Source organism: Neodiprion fabricii, chromosome 3, assembly GCF_021155785.1.
Source record: "Neodiprion fabricii isolate iyNeoFabr1 chromosome 3, iyNeoFabr1.1, whole genome shotgun sequence".
Taxonomy (NCBI): domain Eukaryota; kingdom Metazoa; phylum Arthropoda; class Insecta; order Hymenoptera; family Diprionidae; genus Neodiprion; species Neodiprion fabricii.
The window spans coordinates 6,099,221-6,119,595 of NC_060241.1; the positions used below are offsets into that span (position 1 = coordinate 6,099,221).

At 40.4% G+C, this 20,375-nt stretch overlaps 1 protein-coding gene across 1 annotated transcript; it reads left to right on the top strand.

Moving 5' to 3' along the window:
- Positions 1 to 1,503: 1,503 nt before the first annotated feature.
- On the top strand, positions 1,504 to 18,699 carry LOC124177291 (knirps-related protein-like). The gene is made up of 3 exons (XM_046559485.1): positions 1,504 to 1,998; positions 9,584 to 9,661; positions 15,607 to 18,699. Exons 2-3 carry the CDS (start codon positions 9,584 to 9,586, stop codon positions 16,795 to 16,797), a joined length of 1,269 nt encoding a protein of 422 aa, XP_046415441.1. The 5' UTR covers positions 1,504 to 1,998; the 3' UTR covers positions 16,798 to 18,699.
- The last annotated feature ends 1,676 nt before the right edge of the window (positions 18,700 to 20,375 follow it).

Here is a 20,375-nt window from a genome sequence, read left to right on the forward strand (position 1 = left end):
ACATGTCTTACGTAAATTGTATAAATCTTATCTCGTATCAATGAATAAAAAAAACAATAACGCATAACATCGATCCGACGATTTCGGTTGAAGATGAAAATCGTCAACGCCGTGCGATAAACTCCTCGCAAGAAAATCGGCAAGTCTAATAATCCCGTAATGTTTGGAATCTGCAAAGGTAAACACGGCTTAACAAATCTCATGCCAACAAATGTATGGAAATATTATTGTACAAACGATAAGTAGGACACTAGCATAGGCACGGTATCGTGATTTCCCACGGCTTATCATCGTCACCCTTGAGGGTAAGACGGAATCTCCGAAGCCCCTCCCCTCACCTTCCCCCCCTCACCCCCCACCCATTCCTGGGCCTCCGTCTCTCGCTCACTTTATCCTTATCTATCGTGTAATTTTTGTGCGCCTCCCCTCTCTGTCCCGCATCGCTCCCTCTCTCTCTCTCTCTCTTTCTCTCGCGCGCTCTCCCCCCTCCAACTACGAGGGACCGCAATCGCGCCCGGGCATCATCGCATCGCGCATCGGTAAGTCCCACAAGAGTCGACGTCCCCTCTCCGCCCCCCTCCCGTACTACCGTCATCCCTCCTCCTCCTCCTCCTCCTCCTCCTCCTCCTCCTCCCGCCGAGGCGACAGCCCGTGTGGCTCACCTGTGCCGTGTGGATGGGGCCCTACACTTCTCCGGTGATGCCCGCGCGCGTAGAACCAGCCAAGACGAACGAACCAACGTATTTCGTATAGTGTCTAATCGTAAAGCCTGACTGAACATAGTGTTGTCCGATTTTCACGCGGTATTAAGGCGATCGTGTTCCGACGGTAATCGGGGGACGCGATTGTTTCGTGATATATACACGCACACACACACGGAAACGCGTACATATGTATGTATGTATACGTATACAGACGATTGAGACGCGTCGGAAATTGTGATATCGCGGGTAAAGTTGGTTTCGGACAATTTTAAACCACCACCCCCCAACCCTCCTCCACCTCCTCCCCCACCCCCCACCCGCCTCTCCACCCCCCCGCCTATCCCTTTCATTCCGCTGCAGTTACCCTTCTTCTTCGTTACTCCTTCTGGGTGCATTTCTTTTTTTTTTTTCTTGAATTTCCTCTCTCTCTCTCTCTCTCTCTCGCTCTGTCTCTTGTCGAGAAGATAACCCAGGCAGTGGGGGCGGAGCTGGGGACCGAGAGTCCAGGTGGACACCCTCAATACCAAGATCAGGAAAGTCATTCACCCACCGCTCGTCGGATCGGAGAACATCCGCTGGTACTGATGCTTCATCTCCAAGCGTCCGTCCTCGTCGATATTGTAAATCGTTTGTGAAAATCGTGGTAACAACACACGCGCAGTGGTCAAGGGATTATAAAATCAACGCTGATAATTGTGGATGTTGTGTGCGAAATTGGACTACAGTTAACGTTTGATTTTATTATTGTTTTTTTTTTCAAATTGTTTTATCCATTTATTTATTTCAACGTACTGTTTTTGGTTCTTTCTCGTTTTTTCACCTTAGCGAGTTCTTTTTTTTTTTTATTTTCCGTAAGACGTGTTGTATAACAGTGCAGAGATTTTAACTCCGGTCACGTTGTTTTGCCGAGTTTTGTGCAGACTGATATTGTAACTACTATACATCGGTGATGTTAAAAGACTCGAGTTCGTTATTTTGACAACGTCGTGAATACACTTGGTGCTGATTTTAATGGACACATTTGCTCATCGTTCTTGGATTTCCTCATCGGTAGCCGTCGCTCATCGGCAACGCTTCTAACAAACTACACAGTGCTATCCGACGTTGAGCGTCTTCCTGTACGCCGTTAGATTGTGTTTAAAACGGAGTTTTCTTTTTTTTTTTCTTCTTCTTTTGCAAATCGTATGACTGACAGTGGTAATATGGATTACGGATCGTGAAATATTTCCACGTGGTTTGTCTCCGGGAAATATCCGAGGAAACTGACTCAACTTGTACGAGAGATCCGCCAAAGGTGAGTCATGAAACGATCGTATTACGCACCGAGACCTAAAATACAATTTTTTTTCAAATTCTAGACTATAAAATCAAGGTAATTGCGTGATAAAAATGTCGGCGTTAATCCATTTTGACAAGTAATTGATGTCGCTAGTTTGCTAAACAATATTACAAACTTTGAAATCGATCGCTTAAAAAAATCACTCATGCGAAAATAGATTCAGAATAGCTCGGAAATTCGTTTTAGTTTAGTCATTCTGAGCACTTGGCAAATTAGAAATTGAATTGGACGGATCAAGAATTTTCAGTGAAGTGACTCGGTTATGGTGAGACTGCAAGTATGAGATCGTTAGACTGACTGAAATTACTGTACGAATCCAACTCGTCGGAAACGAGGAACAGCGGTTTTTTAACGAAAGAATTTCTTTTTTTTATGCAGGCATATTTCAATGTTAATTGATAAGTTTGAAACAGTAGAACAAACGGCGGACTTTTCGAGATTATCTGGGTCGAAAGTGAGCTGATTTTTTTCTGTCAGATATCACGATTTTGGTTTCATTTCCGAAGCATCGCAATGATTTTCGTTCATTGAATCAATAAATTTTGTAATCTTGACGAAAACTTATTTAGTTGCTCGAAAATCGCGGTTCATCAATTTTTACATAACTATCACGAATCTTATTCGATGACCAATTGACCAGAACGAGTTTCATCAATCCTGAACCTTGATTATTCCAAATCACTGCAGAAGCCGATCGTTATTATACACTTAAAACAAAAAGATTTCTTCATAGAAAGTAATTACACCGTGACTAATAATCTACATTTTCCCGCTGTGACTCGAACTCGGCACTCAAACTGCACGTATTTCAGTTGAACTGATGTAGGATTTTTCATCGTCTCATTTTTTCATTTTTATTTCGCAACTGACGGCCATAATCTGGAATTCATTCGAGTCTTCGATTGCGCTGTGAATGATTAGGCGATGGAATTTGCGGGACTAATCTGCTCCCATATAATAGACCAAAACGGCATCGGTAAGCTTTACTACAACTTTTTACAATTGTCCAAAATAATGCTCGTTTACTGCCACCCCTTGTAACGCTCGGCTGCCGTTGGAAAAAAAAAAAAAAAAAAAAAGGAAAAACATGACCTGGGACTTATTTCGAGTCTTACGGGCGCCTCCGGGGTCCGTGTTATGGGTATTAAACCTATGCCTATCTATAAAACGAATGGCACGATTTAGCCAGCGTTTTACTGTTCAGTTCAAAGCCGGTGCAGTTGCGGCCGATCGTTTTTTTCTTGCCAAACCGGGAGCTCCCGATCGCCAACCTTTTTTTTTCACCGCAATAAAACTTCGCTACGTGTTTCCCTTTTTCATTCGCCAGTTTACACCTCCTCGAAAATATTGAAATATCGCTACAGTCGGTTTTCTTTGTACGCTTTTACGAGTTTTTCAACTTCGAATGCTCAGTTTTTTAGTATAATTCGTAGTTCCAACGGTAAGGCTGATGAGTAAAGTGATCGTGGAGGTAAAATCGGTTGCGTGGAATCGTTGAATCACCGAAAAGAAGTAATCGGAACTTTCTTAAATCCTGATATCGAGTGTGCGTGCATGCAGATCACAAGCGATCCGCGCTATGTTGCCGATCTCACCGATAAAAATTCGAAAAATTCAGATATCGTTCGATTTTTAATGCATGGCATGGTTTTCATATTCCGAAGGAAGTCATAGTAGCGATAAAATCGGTTGTGAAATCGGTTGAGTGGACTCGTCGAATCACCGAGAAGATTATTTACGAGTTTTTAAACTCCTAATTCCAGTATCCGTACGTGCAGATCACAAGAGATCGGTTGTCGATCTTATTAATGAAAATTTGGAAACATTAAATATCGTGTTATTTTAAAGTAGGTATAGTTTTCATACTTCGCACGGTAGAGCCGGTGAAAGAAGTGATGGTGGAGGGTAAATCGGTTGCGGAATCGGTTGCGTGGAATCGTTGAATCGCTGAGAAGAATTACTTGGGAGTTTTCATTCACTTAATTCCAATATCCGTACATACGGATTACAAGGAATCGGTAATCCGTTACCGATCTCGCCGATAAAAATTTGAGATTATCCGATCACATTCGATTTTTAAGTGTGGTTTTTCTACTCGGAGAATAGAGCTGGCGAAGAAAGTGATCGTGGAGGTAAAATCGGTTTCGGAATCGTTGAATCGGCGAGAAAAATTAAGGGGATACGATCTAAGTCCCAGCTTCGATTCGTTTGCGCATTACCGACGCGATTAGATACCAGCTGCGCTATAATGTGACGAAGGATTTTGCGGTGTGCAGTTTCAACGAAGCTCTGTGCGCGGCGCAAAAGCTCAGCGTCGCGGTGTCGGACGGAATTATTACCGCAGGTACGATATTGAATGAATAGAGGAAATTATTGCTGCAGGTTATAATTTCCCAGTGCCTGTATACTCTGCTCTCCAGATATCCGATAATCAAGATCACAGATCGTGCCGCAAAAGGCCTTGTCGTAAGTTGCGAGATCCTGCGCAAAGCCGTGAGAATTATAACGCGCGCGCGCTCGAAATGTGATCGTTCTTGCTACTCGACTGCTGCTGCTGCTGGTTACTGCAGCAAATGCGCCTCTCCATTCAGCGATTATTTGAAATCGCGGTTTGATTGGCTCGGATTGAAATTAAAACACTGAGGAAAATTTCGTTCCGTCTCGGTCAAGTATTACGAATGATTCGTATGGTGAACCCTGACTCGCAATCGGATTGAAGAAAAACAATTATTTTTCAACGCCAAGCACTAAGGCTCGCATGCTTTGTCTGTAATAATAGATTGTCTTCGGTGTACGGAGAGAATTTTATGATTCTAACTTAAACAATGGTAAAAAAATGAATCCCGAACCTTGAGATACTTTTGAACTCTGCATGTCAAACTCACCTGCATTTTCTGTTGCAAGATTGACTCTTCGTCACAGCATGCTAAAAAAATAATTGTTTATTAGAAATCATTCCGGATGAATTGATCGCGAAAATGAAACGTGCTATCGACTTTTCGCAAATGCTCTACGATTAGAGTAAAATATCTTTAACAGGACGTTATAGTTTACGAACCCGTTCGTCAAGTTCACTGTGACTTTTTAGTTTAAATAATACCTCATGGCATCGCTGGCTACCTCTTTATTATTGCACCACTGCACGTTGCAACAGCAGTAAGAAAATGTAACACGGTTGACTGCGCAGTAAAACTAAAACAATTGCATGAACAAAAATGATTTGAATAAAATATTTATACAGTAACAATACAGTTTTCTGACAATAAGTAGAAACACTAATTTTTTATTTCAATTTTTTATACATTAATTGCGAATGCGCCAGTTGAACATTTTTATAAATATCTCAAACGCAACATGATATCTCCTATAGTTTTGAAATGTTTTCGAAATACATTAATTGCATAATTCGAGCTTTCAAAATTTTTACGTAGATCTTAAAACGTTCCGGTACGATGGAAGAAACGCTTCCAATAAGTAATAATAAGAAATTTTGATTACTTTCGAAACGTTTTCGAAATAATATGCAGTCGTTATGAAACGAAAAGTATGTCGGAAGTATATCAGGATGATAAATCAGTAGTATCTGAAAAATATCGCGAATTATATACTTGTAACTGTCAACGCAAGATTAATGAAACATCAATAAATACAAACTAATGTACATGTATCGTTTAAAAAAATATATTCAAAAGAAACGGGTAATCAAAATGGCAGAAAAATTAACGACAAGTTTACGAAATAATTAAGCTTCACCCCAATTTCAGATTGAAATATTAGTGAAAAAAGAAAAAAAAAAAAAAAAAAGTGGGATGTAATCGCGGGCTTCGCGATATAGGTATACAAAAATAAATAAACACCATACAGGATACTTTTCACTGATTTCCGGCAAGAGAAAAATGTATAATAATGAGAATAAAAATGTCAATGCAGTGTAACGATAAAAAGAACAAGTAGAGTGGTGTTCCACATATATCCGTACTGGAACCGACTTTCATAGATGACGGACTGTCGCTAAACGAAAAAGTAAATTCGGTCTAATGGAAAAGGCACATCCGTCTCGGTGTTTGATTAACCCATTGGACAGCTCGAGGCAGCTCTTGCACCGAGTACACAAACGCAGACCGAGTCGACTCGGAGGTTTCGCCTCCTGACCTACACTCCGTTGGGTTCCACATGTCGGTGGGGGGGGGGGGGCTCTTCGATTTGTTAACTTTTCTAATTTATACTCATATTCACGGATAGGACGCGCGTGCGTATTAGGGAAGGCTGATCGCCGTTACCACGAAAACAATTATTCACCGAGTCTCTACGATACGCGGGTATAAATGTGCGTACATGTCTCCAGACGCACACCAGGTGACTCGTATTAACGGTCGGACGTTATGAAAGAAGCGAAATTCTGTCAACAGTTGTATGTTTCTACATATATACGAGCCGCGAGCATGCCGACATACTCGGAAATTATTTCGAGGGGATTCATTAGCGGCAGTGCAAGTCAATAATTATACCAGTTCTCCTCTTTCGAAATACTCGGTGGCTGGTAAGTTGTGACACTTGTCTACGTGGGATTTTGCATCCTGAAACAAGCCGATGCAGGGTTTACGTTTTTCCGTCGAAACTTTCCCCCGTACACCTTGCGCTTTTCACGAAAATCAGGTCTGATTTTACTTTTACACACTTTTGGCCCCATCCTCAACCGCGAGTCGGAGTCAAAAGTCTTTGGACAAGAGTCAACGCCATCGGAATTAAACCGCGAAGCTCGGTATTCTTCGGGGTTCAATTTTTTCGAGTAAAGGCAAATGAAAAATTCGTGATTTTTGAAAACTATTGTGAAATAGAATTTTTACCCAATTACGACGTAGTATGAAAATGTTGGCACAAGATATTCGTTCACGGTGACGGTAAATTGCAAGTTTTTGTTCGATTTTCAGAGTTTTCATACATGTACTGAGAATATTGTCACAATTCAATTTTTAATATTTGTCAAAAAAAAAAAGCAATGAAAAACAAACGTGTATATAAAAACAGACTCAACAGAATGTCACTGTTTGAAAATACAAGATGATATCTTGTCAGGTTTTTGGTGTAGACGTAATCTCATATCAAGTTTCGTAAGATCAAGAAAAATTGATAACATTCGTTCACGAAATTTAACTCAATGAAGAAATTTTTTCTTTCATACCGTTCAATTTCAAGAAAACAGTTCTGTTTGATAGCTGAAAAAAAAGCTACAATACCGTCGTTTATGAAACGCGTATTTTCCAAATTCGGAACTGATTTTGTACGAAGTTCTTATCAACCGATATGATTCTGAAAGTGATCGGTGTGAAGAAAAGTTTTATTAGAGAAAAAAAACCTTATCCACCGGGCCTGAATCTAAATGACGAAATCGCTTTCAGCTTTTTTATCGTATTAGAAAATGCGTACAACGCATCAGCGATCAATCTTTCCCCAAGTTTAGTTCTTGCTTTCCTTCTCGCGTTCTCGCCATATTTTGGTTTTTGCAACTCGATCATCGTTGTAACAGGTACATAATAATAACAGATATGCAGATATCGCCGTCACGCTGCGGTCGATTCCGTACCGATCGCCAAAAACCGCACGCGCTGAGATTTCCGGTAAAGCCGCACGGATATCACTTAGCCACAAAGTAGAATCGGCGGCTCGTGATTTAATCTATACGAGAAAGTCGAACGTTTAGAGAATCTCGCCCGCGGAAGAAGAGTAAATATCTAAGGGAAAAAAGTTTGAACACAATACAATAAATAACCGGGAAAATGAATTAAACCAAATAAAAGAACGCGCGTAATGATATACAAAAGCGAGGACCGTGTGACCGCATCGATTATCCATCGCGGCTACAGCAAACCGCTGAAACTGCCGCATTAGCGATTCGATCGATCGATCGATCGATCGATAGATAGATAGATTGATCGATCGGATTAAATTTCACTTTACAACTTTTCGCAATTGTCACACTCGCTGAGCAATTTCGACTTGAACTGAAGGTAAATAAGGGGAAAAACCGAAGCTCTGAATAAAAAAAGTAAAATAAAAATAACAATCGGCGATAAAAAAAAAACATCGGTGAAAAACCGACAACGCGGTCGATGTGGCAATTTAGGTTGTGGCTAAATTGAGGCGGTTCACGGATCGAGTAACTGCTGCAGAAGTCATGAGACCATTGTGTGTATAACGTTTATATACAATACAGACACGGAAAAGCTGACAGAATCGAAGGAGTCACGATAAGGTAAAAATAATAAGAAAAAAAAAAAAAAAAAAGAAGAAGAAGAAACAATCGCTGACAAAACAACGAAAACACCTTAATTTAATTAACACGTTGCATTTTAAATTGAGTGACTTGTGTACGTATAAAAATAGCACGGTCTGTGTAAAATTCGGTTAAATTGGCGTATCCTAAACGATTGCTGCACATTATTGTCACAAATCTGCAATTCTGCGGTATAGAAAACAACCTCAACATCTGATAGCTGCAAAATCAGACCACGGGCGATTCTACAATCGTCTAAACGCAACGGAACGAGTAAAGACAAAGAACCTGGTCGATTTTATTCCGTAATTGGTCAGCCCTTTTATTCCCCCACGATCGGTTCCTCTCGATCAATCCATCTGAAATTTTTCATTGATCCGCACCTACGGCTGTCGTTGTTGATCGTTTCGAGGTGGAAAAAATGCTAGGTGAGAAGTTGCTGCACGGGAATAAAAAGATGACAAACAAAAAAAAAAAAAAAAAAAAGAAAGCGGGAAAGAGGAAGAAAAAAAAAATAATGGCTAGTTAGCGAGTCCGAGCATAAGATCGTAATCGCGGATGGACGATATTACGCTGTATAATTTTTGCGTCTGTGAGCTACATTACGTCTGCACGATCGGATGCACTTGTAAATCGGCGTAGGTTATACCTACGATATCATCAACCTTGGATCGCGTTAGCTGAAAAGATGCGGAGTGACGTCATCCGAGAACGAGATTCGCGATCGATTGCGTAATTTTTTCGTGTAATAATAACCTACACTCGAAGAAACTGACGCACGCGGACATCGCTGTAATAACGAGGCGAATCTCCCAGTTTTCGACCATATCCGCATTAATTATCCGTGTACAAGGGTACCGTTGAATCATGCTTACGCGTTATTTGTACATATGAACGATACAGTTAGAGCGAATTCCTAACGACTGCACGTTCCGTTGTCTTTTAAAATTTTCAACGCGCATGCGCCACAATCCAACAGCGGCTGTTTGACAGGGCAACCAACCGTCATAAACTTAACCTCAAAATTTTTGACACTTGTCCCTGGCAGTTATGCTCAATACCGAAAACTGTCAAAATTTTGGAGATTAGAGACAGTTGGTTGCCCTGACGAACAGCCGCTCTTGGCTTGTGGCGCATGCGCGTTGAACTTCAGCAGACGACGGAACGTGCGGTCGTTAGGAATTCACACTGTATAATACAAATCGTCGCAGATAATAATTTGTCGAAAAAACTAATGCCAATATCCGTTCTTTTCATTTTTTCCAGATGAACCAGCAGTGCAAAGTGTGCGGCGAACCAGCAGCCGGTTTTCATTTCGGCGCCTTTACCTGTGAGGGATGCAAAGTGAGTTTGATTGTCGGCTTCTCATTTTCAAATTCGGGTTTATTCGTTCTTACCATTCAAGCATTTGTTTCTTTCTTTGCGCGCTATAATTGAGGAGGAGGATTGAAAAAAAGGCTGTTGCTGCTATTTTGAAAATAATAATAATAATAATAACAACAATTTTTTGAAAAGCATGTACGTGCCAAAACCAATGTTTGCTGAAGAAAGAAAAAATGTCAACTGTTTGAAGCATGCATTTTTTCTTGCAGCCAAGTTCCTTGAAACTTGGTATATGTGAGTTCTCCGGGCCGCTGATTTCAGAAATGGGGTCAATAGTGAGAAATTTTCAAAATTCAAAACGGCAGATCTAAATACATTCCGCATGTTGAATCTTGTAATTTTGACGTTAAATTCGTTTTCATTGATCCCGAAAACCCCCGAATGACAAGTTTCAAGCGAATCGGATCAGTTTTCATATTTTCAATCCGCCATATTGGATCCGCTGTTTCGAATCTCGGCGTCAGATTCGTTTTTAACGACCCGAAAAATCCAAGATTACCGAGTTCAACTTTTTTATTCCTCACATAACCTTCCCACGATAACATTTATTCCATAAAATCAAGCATTTCCGGCACCTTGATTATTTATAGCGCTAACTGCATTCGCAAATTCATCACGATCTCTCTTAAAACATCGACATCGATATCTGGAAATTGAATCACGCGAAAAACAACGACAGTCACATCTCAAAAATTGAATTTAAATCTTGAATAACCGATTCAAAAAAGGTGCATGTCTCATACACGTGAGTCGCTGTGCGGCAAAGGGTTAAAAAAATAAATAAAAACGACAATTGCAGGCTTTTTTCATGGTCTTCATCTTCAATCGAACTCCCCCCGTGGTTCTCAGGTCGAAACTACAAGTGTTCCCATTACCGTTGTAACGTACGATATACGCGTGTATAATTCAGTCGGCTCGTCTAAGCTCCAGTGAGTTTCAACCGTTTGAAAGGCGGTTTCCGGCGCTTCGCACTTGTCCGCCACAATTGTTTCCGCCCTAGTTAACGGTTACGTCACTCGCCACGGTATTGTTTCGTTTCGTTTCGTTATTTTCGTTTTCAGGCCCGCTCTAGCATGTCACCCTCCCACCTCTGAGGTTACTCGCTTTACTAACACGCCAAACGACTATGAACTATTCTATCCCGCGGACGAGGTGCCGATTTTCTTTTTTCTTCACCGGTTCGCAATCGGTGAATCAACTCGAGGGAAGAATAATAGAACGGCAAGAAATAGGACGTCCATTTGTCACCTCTTGTAACAGGCCTGACGGCTGGAACATTATTGTAGAACAATTTTTTTCGCAGACAATCTTGACTTGCCGTCGATTTATTAACTCGTAACGAAGATTTTACAAAGATGTTTGTCGGATTTTTTAAATTCTTGAATAAAAAATCAAAAATGAGACTCGATAATCGATGGTTGTGCGAAAAATTACGTCAAGATTTGTTGGAAATTTTGAGAATAATCAATTCTTCGAAACTTGAAGTGCGACTGCCGTTTTGAAACAAAATATTTCTGCTAAGCCAGTGCTTGCAAATTATTTTTCCAAGTTTCATTGATATCAGTGAAGACGTATTGTTTCGATCTTCACCTGGTCAGAATTTAGGGGATGAAGCACACTTCTGAATAATCTGAGCAATTTAATACGGCAGGAATGTTCAGAATCATGTCTGATAGTGAAAATAACAATACACGTTTGAAAAATCGAATTAGATGCGATCATCGGGAAATAATAAACACTTTCTTATAAAAACCTGTTTACTTGAGAAAATAAAAAAATTCGACGTTTTTAGACATGTAATGTTTTGCTTCAGTTATTCTGACGACTTTTTTGTCTTTTATTATTTTCAATGATTCCTGTTGTTACTTACGCATTCAGGATAAAAAATAAAAAAAAGTATCATTGAATTAGCAAATTCAGAATTCATGATCATAATGTACAAAATTTTCTTCAATTTTGGTCACGATAGACGTTTTCATTCGAAACAATTTGTGTCTGGCGACGTTTCGGCTGGACTTCTGAACCGAAAAGAAACCGTGGTAAATAATTACACACCGGTTTTGAGAAAACACAAGTGACATATTATTTGTGCAAAATGAAATAGCGGATCTGTAAGATCGCAGGGGAATTTTGAAAGCAAAGCGAGCAATCGACAATGCAAAGCGATGAATTATTATCATTGTCGCGAAAGCTTCTCGGAGATGCTGCTGCTGCTGGAGCATTGCAACACGGAGAATTTTAAATTGGCGCAAATATTGACAAGCATGCCTGAGTTCTGCACAGACGTTTGACCCGAGTAAACCGAGAAAGTTTACTCAGTCTGCGGGCGAATCGGTGAAACGCGAATTGGCAAAACACCAACAGCAATAGAGGGAAGAAAAAAGCGGCGTTTCGACCGCCTTTTTCCCGCCTTTGTTGGATCGGTTCAGGCAACCCCGTCAAGCTGTATTAATTTTTTTCTGCAAAATTACCCCACTGTGAACGATAGTTAAAAATGACAGCCTTGCTGTGAAATTTTGTCTTTTTTTTTTCAAGCACGTGGAAGAATCGCGAAAATTTCACCGATTTTCTTTGTTCGAAAAATTGAAGAATCGAAATTCAACCTTACCTATAGTTATCGTTTCAATAATTTTACGATCCTAATGAAACACAATTGTCAAGTAGTAAAATTTGAGAAGGACTTTGAAATTGATAGAATATCATAATTTGAGAAACGATTCATGAGAGATTTTCAATTGAAATATTACAATTTAAAATGTGTAAAAGGTTGGATAATTATTCGACTTAAAGCCGGTGTAATTAATCCTGATATTACGTACAAAGAATATAGATTTAAAGTCGGTTTAAAATTGGAATTAAATCAGCGTCTCTGTAACCTGAATGTCGTTTAATTCCGGTGATTGCGCACCGCGTCTGGGTGGAAAAAGTTGCGCAACTAGATCTGCAACAGAAAATTGAAGAGAGGATGGGAGGACGCGTAACGCTAGGATTTTCTCGGTTGTGTCACTCGCTAAGTACAGACTAACATGCCGAGTTCATATCGCAGTTCCATTGCGTTCCTGCACGGACCGATGCTCGACATTACGTGCCACTTATGCCTTGCCCACCATCGAGAGGCAAGGCTTGTAACAATAGCGTCGACGTTGCCTGTTTCGCCGACTCGAGCATCGAGAACACTGGGCCAAGACAGAGGAAGCTCTCGATTTCAGGATAATGGAACCGCGAACGAATCATTTTGCGATCCCGCCAGCCGATGCGGCGTTATACAACGAATTGTTCTTCTGCAACATTCGCGTTCGTTCAGCCACGTGCCGAATATTACCGAAAGCTCGGTCTCAAATCCGTACGATAATTATTCGGTCGCTGAATCGTCGCTGAGGAAAAATGTCGAACCGCTTAAACGTTTTTTAAATCTGATATTTTTTTTCCCCGTCTTTTTTAGCCGACACACCGGGTTTCTATGAACTAGTAGAATTTCTCAGAAGCACGGTATCTCAAGGAAATCGTCAAGTTTATGAAATTCGTCTCTTGTTAGACGTTAAAAAATTTACATCTCTTAGAATTCAAGTGTGTTAGAAAAAAAAAAATCGTCAGTTCTTATCCGCGGTTACGTGCGTTATTGACTATCAACGTTGTATCAATTTTTTGTCAACCACGACGACGGGACGCTGGAAATTTTTTCCTGAATTCAATTTCGAATTCTGTAAATTTTGAGATGATTTTCGCAAAGTTCATTACGGCGATAATGGCATCGGAGACGTGTTGTATCGAGATAAAGAATTTACAAATGAACTATTCAATATTCATCATTAATTTATTACCCGATCCATCGCGGAATTTGTTTAATCAGATTATTCTGTACTCAAGAACATTATTAGATCATAAATTTTGATAGAATATCGAACAGAAAAACAGCAACTCTTGATACAGAAAATTGACAAGAATCTTATTCGTGTTATCATCGTACGTATCTAGATTTTTTGATCGATAAATCTTACGATACAGCAATGAAGAAAGAATAGAAGAAGAAAATAAAAAAAAAAAGAATAACAATTAGCAATCTTTTATAGAACAACCTCGAAGGTAATGAGGCCAAACGTTTTGGAATTTAGTGAGATGGTGTTGTTCGTTGTGCTGATACGTTCTGCAGGCAGAGATTGCGCAATTTTGATACTCTTTAAGAAGCCAGGATTTGGTAAGAGATGTAGAAAACGATAGGAACCGTAGCGGCAGAGGTGAATTGAATGAGAGGAAATATCGTATTTTTTTGGTAATTGCTGTTCGTTCACAGCAGCGCGATATCTTGTACAGACGTAGGAATCTTTACGGATGCGCGATTTCGCAGATAACAATCTATATCACATTTGTTGAAAATTTCAAGTAGGCAGGCATAATTTCCATCGTCGAGTGCCTGATGTCGAGGCTCGAAATGATTCACGCAAGTTGCGAAAAACGCTGCTCGGTATTCGGTTGATACTTCGTGTACGGGAGGGCGCTGAAAATCGCGTCGACTTTTTCGACCTGGCGAAAAATCGACCGTTTCCGGTCGTGTTTAATTACACTCACTCTGCGACGCGTGGCCGAAAACTTGTTCCAGAAAAGAATTTATGGCGAAATTCCGCGCGTTCACCGCAGATCGTTGTGCCGGATGAATTTCGTGCACCTACATAACGCTTATTGCAAATCATCCGCCCTGAAATTTTCTCCATTCTTTGAAAACACGCGCGGCCGGCAAACTTGGAAACATGTGTGTTCAAAGAGTTGCGAGAAAGTTGAGCATGCGATAGTATACGCATACGTGTACCTACACTTTCGTACCAGTTCTCCACTGGATTGGTCGGACAGATTAACAAACAGACACGCGAATTCACACGGCCAGACTAGTCGCGACCTTCAGCTTTGTCGAGACACTCTAATTAACACGGTTTAATTAATACACTCGCAAAATGGGAGTACAAAGTGCACCTCAGACCATCGGACGTACGCAGTCAACAGTCGCGTACAATATGATTGTTATGATGACGACGATGATGATGATGATGATGATGATGAGATCGTACAACCACCTAACGTAACCCAGAAACTTTGCAGAGTGTTACAACGTCGCGTCCTGCTTCGTCTTCTGCACTGTAATCTCACTTTCATTGTTTCATTCATCCATTAAAGTGGAGCTTCCGACTCCCTGGATTATGCATAACTCTCTACATCTTAGTTGAATGTACAATAAGCATAAAATCCGAACGTTATTTATCTTCGGTTATTATATTGTAAAACGCGCAAATATAGGTACGGACAACGTTTAACGCTCTGCACAGGTAAAGAGCAACCGGTAAAATGTGTCGATTCTTGTGCGTACCATAAGACGGACACCTCGACTTCTCCCATGTGTCTTTATTTAGAGAGTAAAACTACGCGCATGATACCGCAGCGGCAAGTATTCTATAAACGTGAAAGTCGCGATATCGAATATGAAGGTTCAAAATTTATACAAGTACTTGTAATACTCGGGATTGGAGAGCAGAGTGCAGTCCTAACCTAGAAAATTTTCAAATTCTTAACCATGAATTCAATCGACTCACCAAAATATGACATTATCTGATCTCGATGAAAATTTTTGGCCTCAATATTCAAAAACGTATATGAAAAGTATGCTGCGATAAAATTTTGGCAACGCATGAAGTTAAAACTCGATAACGCTAACGAATAACGATGTATTCTTGTAAAAAAAAAGTATGATACCAGAATTCTTGGGTTTTCTGAAACGCATTTTTCAGAAACTTGACACCTTCGAAGTGATTGTGAATTTGTTCTTTACGCTCAGCGTTGATGTAACCTGATTAACAATTAAGTCCTAACTCTCACTCTTAACGTGACATCGTAGTTTCAGTTTCGATTATCTGTTTCAGTCTTTCTTCGGGAGGTCGTACAACAATCTGAGCAGCATATCGGAGTGTAAGAACGGCGGCGAATGCGTGATAAACAAGAAGAACAGAACAGCGTGCAAAGCATGTCGTCTGCGGAAGTGTCTTCTGGTGGGAATGTCGAAGTCAGGTTCGCGTTACGGTCGCCGATCGAACTGGTTCAAGATCCACTGCCTACTCCAGGAGCAGCAGCAGCAGCAGCAGCAGCAACAGCAGCAACACCAGCACCAACAACACCAGCAGCACCAACAGCACCAGCAACAACAACATCACCATCAGCAGCAGCAGTCCCAGAGCCAAAGGAGTCCCTCCATGAGCGGGAACATGTCCCAACGAAAAGAGGAAATGCTGATGCTGGGTCTGGACGATTACAAAAACTCGACGTCGCCGAGCATCAGCTCTCCCGAATCCCACAACAGCGACAGCTCGGTCGAAGTCTCGGAAAGACGGGCCCTTAGCCACCCTGGATTCCGACCCTTGCACTCCCACCACGGTACCGATCTCTCGGCCTTCAGCAAGGAGATGCTCGGACTTCCCTTGGGCTTTCCTCTGGGCGGTATGCCACTGATACCCCCGGGCTTCCTGCCGCCCCACGGCCTTTCCCTCTTCCCACCTTACCACCTCTACGGGACCCCCCAAGGAACCCCTCACCCCCTGCTTCCGGGTCACTGTCCCGGGGTGCTCCAGCACTCGACGCTCCTTGGAGTACACGGCGACGCTCCTCAGGAAAAGCTCGAGCTCACTGGAAACAACAACAACAACAACAACAGTCGGTACGCCCAGAACCACAACAGCGTTAGCGCCGCTTCACCCGTCGGCAACACCGTCGAAACTTATTCGAAACGTTTTTACCTGGAGGCGGTGCTCAAGAGCCAGAGGACGACGCCACCGCCGCAATCACCAACGTCAAGCAAAACCAACTCCGACAACGAGACTGCCTCACCGCTCAGCAGTCCGAGACTTCGTCGGACCAGCGCCACTCCCCCGCCTCAGGACAACCCCATGGATCTTTCGATGAAGAATTTGTCCACTGTCGACGGGGAACGGCCCGAAAGCTCGCAAAGCTCGCACAACGAGTCTGAGAAAAACGGCGACGTGGACGATGTCAGCGAGGCTGATTGCTCACCTCCCAAGAGAAGACCAGCTCCCATTGACCTCACTTGCGCAAAGGCGTAGGAGGGATGAGGTGAGTCGGTTTATGGTCTGCCGATAAAAGAAAAACGGCTTCTCGGACCTCTGGTTGTCACGATTATCAATCAACTTATTAAGAACAATTGGAGAACGCGAGATCAGTTTGACATCACACGTAAACATTTCCGCCTTTGAAAAGACACTTTGAAAAGTCTTGAGAAGCTCTTCACGTCCAACTGTTCCTCGGAATAAATTCAATATCTCGCAAATTCAGGCTCAATGTGAAACCACGTTTTCCACGACTTTAAACAGAGAAGTTGCGATGTTCTCGATATATTTCCGAGTGAACGTCGGCAGCCCCTTGCATTAGGTACCAGCGACGATGTCGTCGTTCTTCCTGAGCTCTTTCTTCGCACATTATATTACAGTGACACGGTGCTGCGAACTAGGAAGGAACGCAACGTGCCGTTCGCAGCTGGTGAAACTCTTATAGCAATCAATTAAATTGAATCGGACAATAATTATCCTACCGCGTTATCTTCCCGTAGTGTGTGTATATATATATATATATATACATATACATATGTATGTTATACCCGGAGCTTGTGTGCATGTATATTATATATACATATGGATGTATGTGTAAAGTATATAAGACAACTTGCCGAACATAGTTTCGCTTTTAGCAAGAATATACATCGGCGAGTTAAAAAATCTATTCCCAAGGTTTCCCGCGACTCGCTCTGAAGTCAACCGCAAGTGAATTCGCCTATTATAGAGTGAGAAATAGAGGAAGAGAGATATGCAACCCACGTAATATAATAATTACCGCTGCAATAGGATAAAAATAAATTAATTATCATTGCGATACGATCGGGTGATAATATCATACATACATATATATGTATTTATATATATACATATGTGTGTGTGTGTAGAGTGCCGAAGTAAACACTGAAAAGAGAATATTTACCCCATGACATTTGCATGCTAGCCGTCTAGGTACATACAAGTGGTATAATTATACGCAGACTCAGATCTATATAACACGAATTATATATACATAAAACCACGAATGTATAATATATCTATAAATATCAACATAACCACGAAAAATGATCGTTACCATTTCTATGTATGAATAGGTGCGCTATATATTCACATATACGTATACCTATATACACGTATACATCTATAGGCGAGAGTTTTTATTGTTAATTTATAGCGTTTAGTATTTATATATATTAATTGTAAATATATATGTCTACTTATCACGAAGCGCATATACCATATTTTCGGTGCAGCTCTCTACGTTGTACATAACATGTATACTAAACCGTTCCCCAATTACCTGTACGTTTATAAATATGTACACGGATCTTTTTTTATTTTTCATTTAAAAATCCATCTACCTGCGGATTCTCGGATTTTTTAAATTAATTACCACGAACGCTGATCGACACAGCTGATCAAATAATAGGCCAGTATTCTCAACGATTAGATCTCTAACTATACGGATGGATCTGTTGTCGGCTAATTTGAAATTGGAAATGCGCAATCATGTTGACCACAGTGGAACCAATTTCGCAAACCGTTGTAGCATTTCACATATATATATATATATATATATATATATATCAATATCAAATCCTTACAGTTTACTACGTTTATCGATATTAGTAAACCATGATTTTTTTTTTTTTTTTTTTTACCGTTTCTCACTTCATCTCCCCTCTCGTCTATTTATCTTTTTTATATATTTACTGTCAAAAGTCTCAAGCACCAATAAAATAAAAGCATGGCGTATACCTACTATAATATTATACATAGTGTAAATATATAAATGTGTATTATTACTGCGATATGGGACCGAAGCCAGTAGTACTGTAAATAGTTAAGATCATAGAGTTTGTTAACAAAAAATATAAAATATAATATAAACAATAATCGAAACGCAGTGTATTTTGAACCATAAATTTTGTATTCTAAAAAGAAAAAACGCACGCATACACAGAGTTATTCAACTAACCAATTCAATCCGTTACAGCTGTTTGATTCTGCAAAAAAAAATAATGACAAAATCACACGCAACATTTCGTCTTTGCTTATTTGACTACTGCTTTTTTTCGTACTCATATTTTATCCCCCTATCTCTATTTCTCTTTATTTATTGACTGACGAACGTCGAGTAATTACGACCACTTTTTTAGCATCGAAAATTATCGGTGCAGCTTGTTTTTTTTCCGCATCAAAATGTCGCTGGTAATGAGTCGAAATGGGTTACCATAGGCCGTTATAACAGCGTGGGTAAGTACATAAGAGTCGTATTTGGAAATTGACCTATCCGTTGAATATCGTATTCACCAATTAAGCGGTCAGCTCCTTCGTGCACCCGATAAAACAAAAGTTATAAATAAATTTAATTGAATTAAAAAAAAAAATAAACTAAAGTCTTCTCGTCTTTCGAAACTAACTCCCGAAGCCTGGGAACTTTACAGTGACGTTAATTTTCTCACCGATATACACGTGTTCCAATATTTAATTACAAATATTGTCTCACCTCAAATATAAAATGAACGATTATTTGGCAATAGAATAAATTTGAAGATATTTTGTGCCAGTGTCAAGGATCAAATACAGATATGTGTATTTGATCTGGGTCACGTAAAACAATTTGAAAAATCTCGATTTTAGAGATGATAGGAGTTTCAAATTTTCCTCTTTACTCCAGTTGTTCTTCGCATTTTTTTTCTTTCAAACGTCGATTCGCGGAAGGTTGATGACAAAGGAAAGGATACGGTTAAAACTGCGAAGAAAATGCGTGCGTCGATGTTGCTGCGATGGTGCTGATGGCGAAGATTGCGTGCACGCGGAGGTTCGTTGAGCGAAGAAAAAGGTTAAGCGCATAAATAGGCAATATAATAAACCTTTGCATAGATGGTGGCACTAACTCATAATAGCACTACATGAATATTCAACGGTCGACAAGCATAAAGTAGAAATTCTTAGCACACCAATATATGCACGCATGAATATAATATGTGTACAAATCCGCATATCCGCACACACGTGAGCTCAAATGATGCAGTTTAGCATCCGCGGACGAATAATGGCAAAGGTATACATTCTTCTTATTTTTTTGCTTTCTCGATTTTTTTTTTACAACCATTCCCGACTTTCGCAGCTTGCAGGTATATCAGCGTGGTCATCGGTTTATTACATATTTCAAAACTTGTGAGAATATTATACGACGTTGACATACGGGTTATAAAAATCTGTTCCATATGTGAAGTAACGACTCACCTACGTGTCAAGGACCTCCTCTTTTATTGAATCTTACGTTTGTCATTTTGAAATTTTTCATCGTTGGGACTGATCTAAACATCTCTTGATCAATTTTACGCAAAAAAGAAAACAAAACGCGAAAACAACGATTGAGCAAACCTTTATATCATCTTGCAGCTGACAACAAACAGTATGGCGTCGAGAAAAGGATCAGCTGATCGTTTTAAAAGATGTGTTCTACTATTATCAAGGGGCAAAACGTATTGAGTAAAAATCAATTGATGTAAATTGTAGACTTATATCTTGGACGAAAAAAAGAATATATTCTATCAACATTA

What these genes read in the sequence shown, in the direction of transcription:
- LOC124177291 (XM_046559485.1), top strand. Translation starts at nt 9,584, where the DNA reads ATGAACCAGCAGTGCAAAGTGTGCGGCGAACCAGCAGCCGGTTTTCAT. An exon ending in TTACCTGTGAGGGATGCAAA is followed by an intron (nt 9,662 to 15,606) that starts GTGAGTTTGATT and finishes TATCTGTTTCAG; the next exon opens with TCTTTCTTCGGGAGGTCGTA.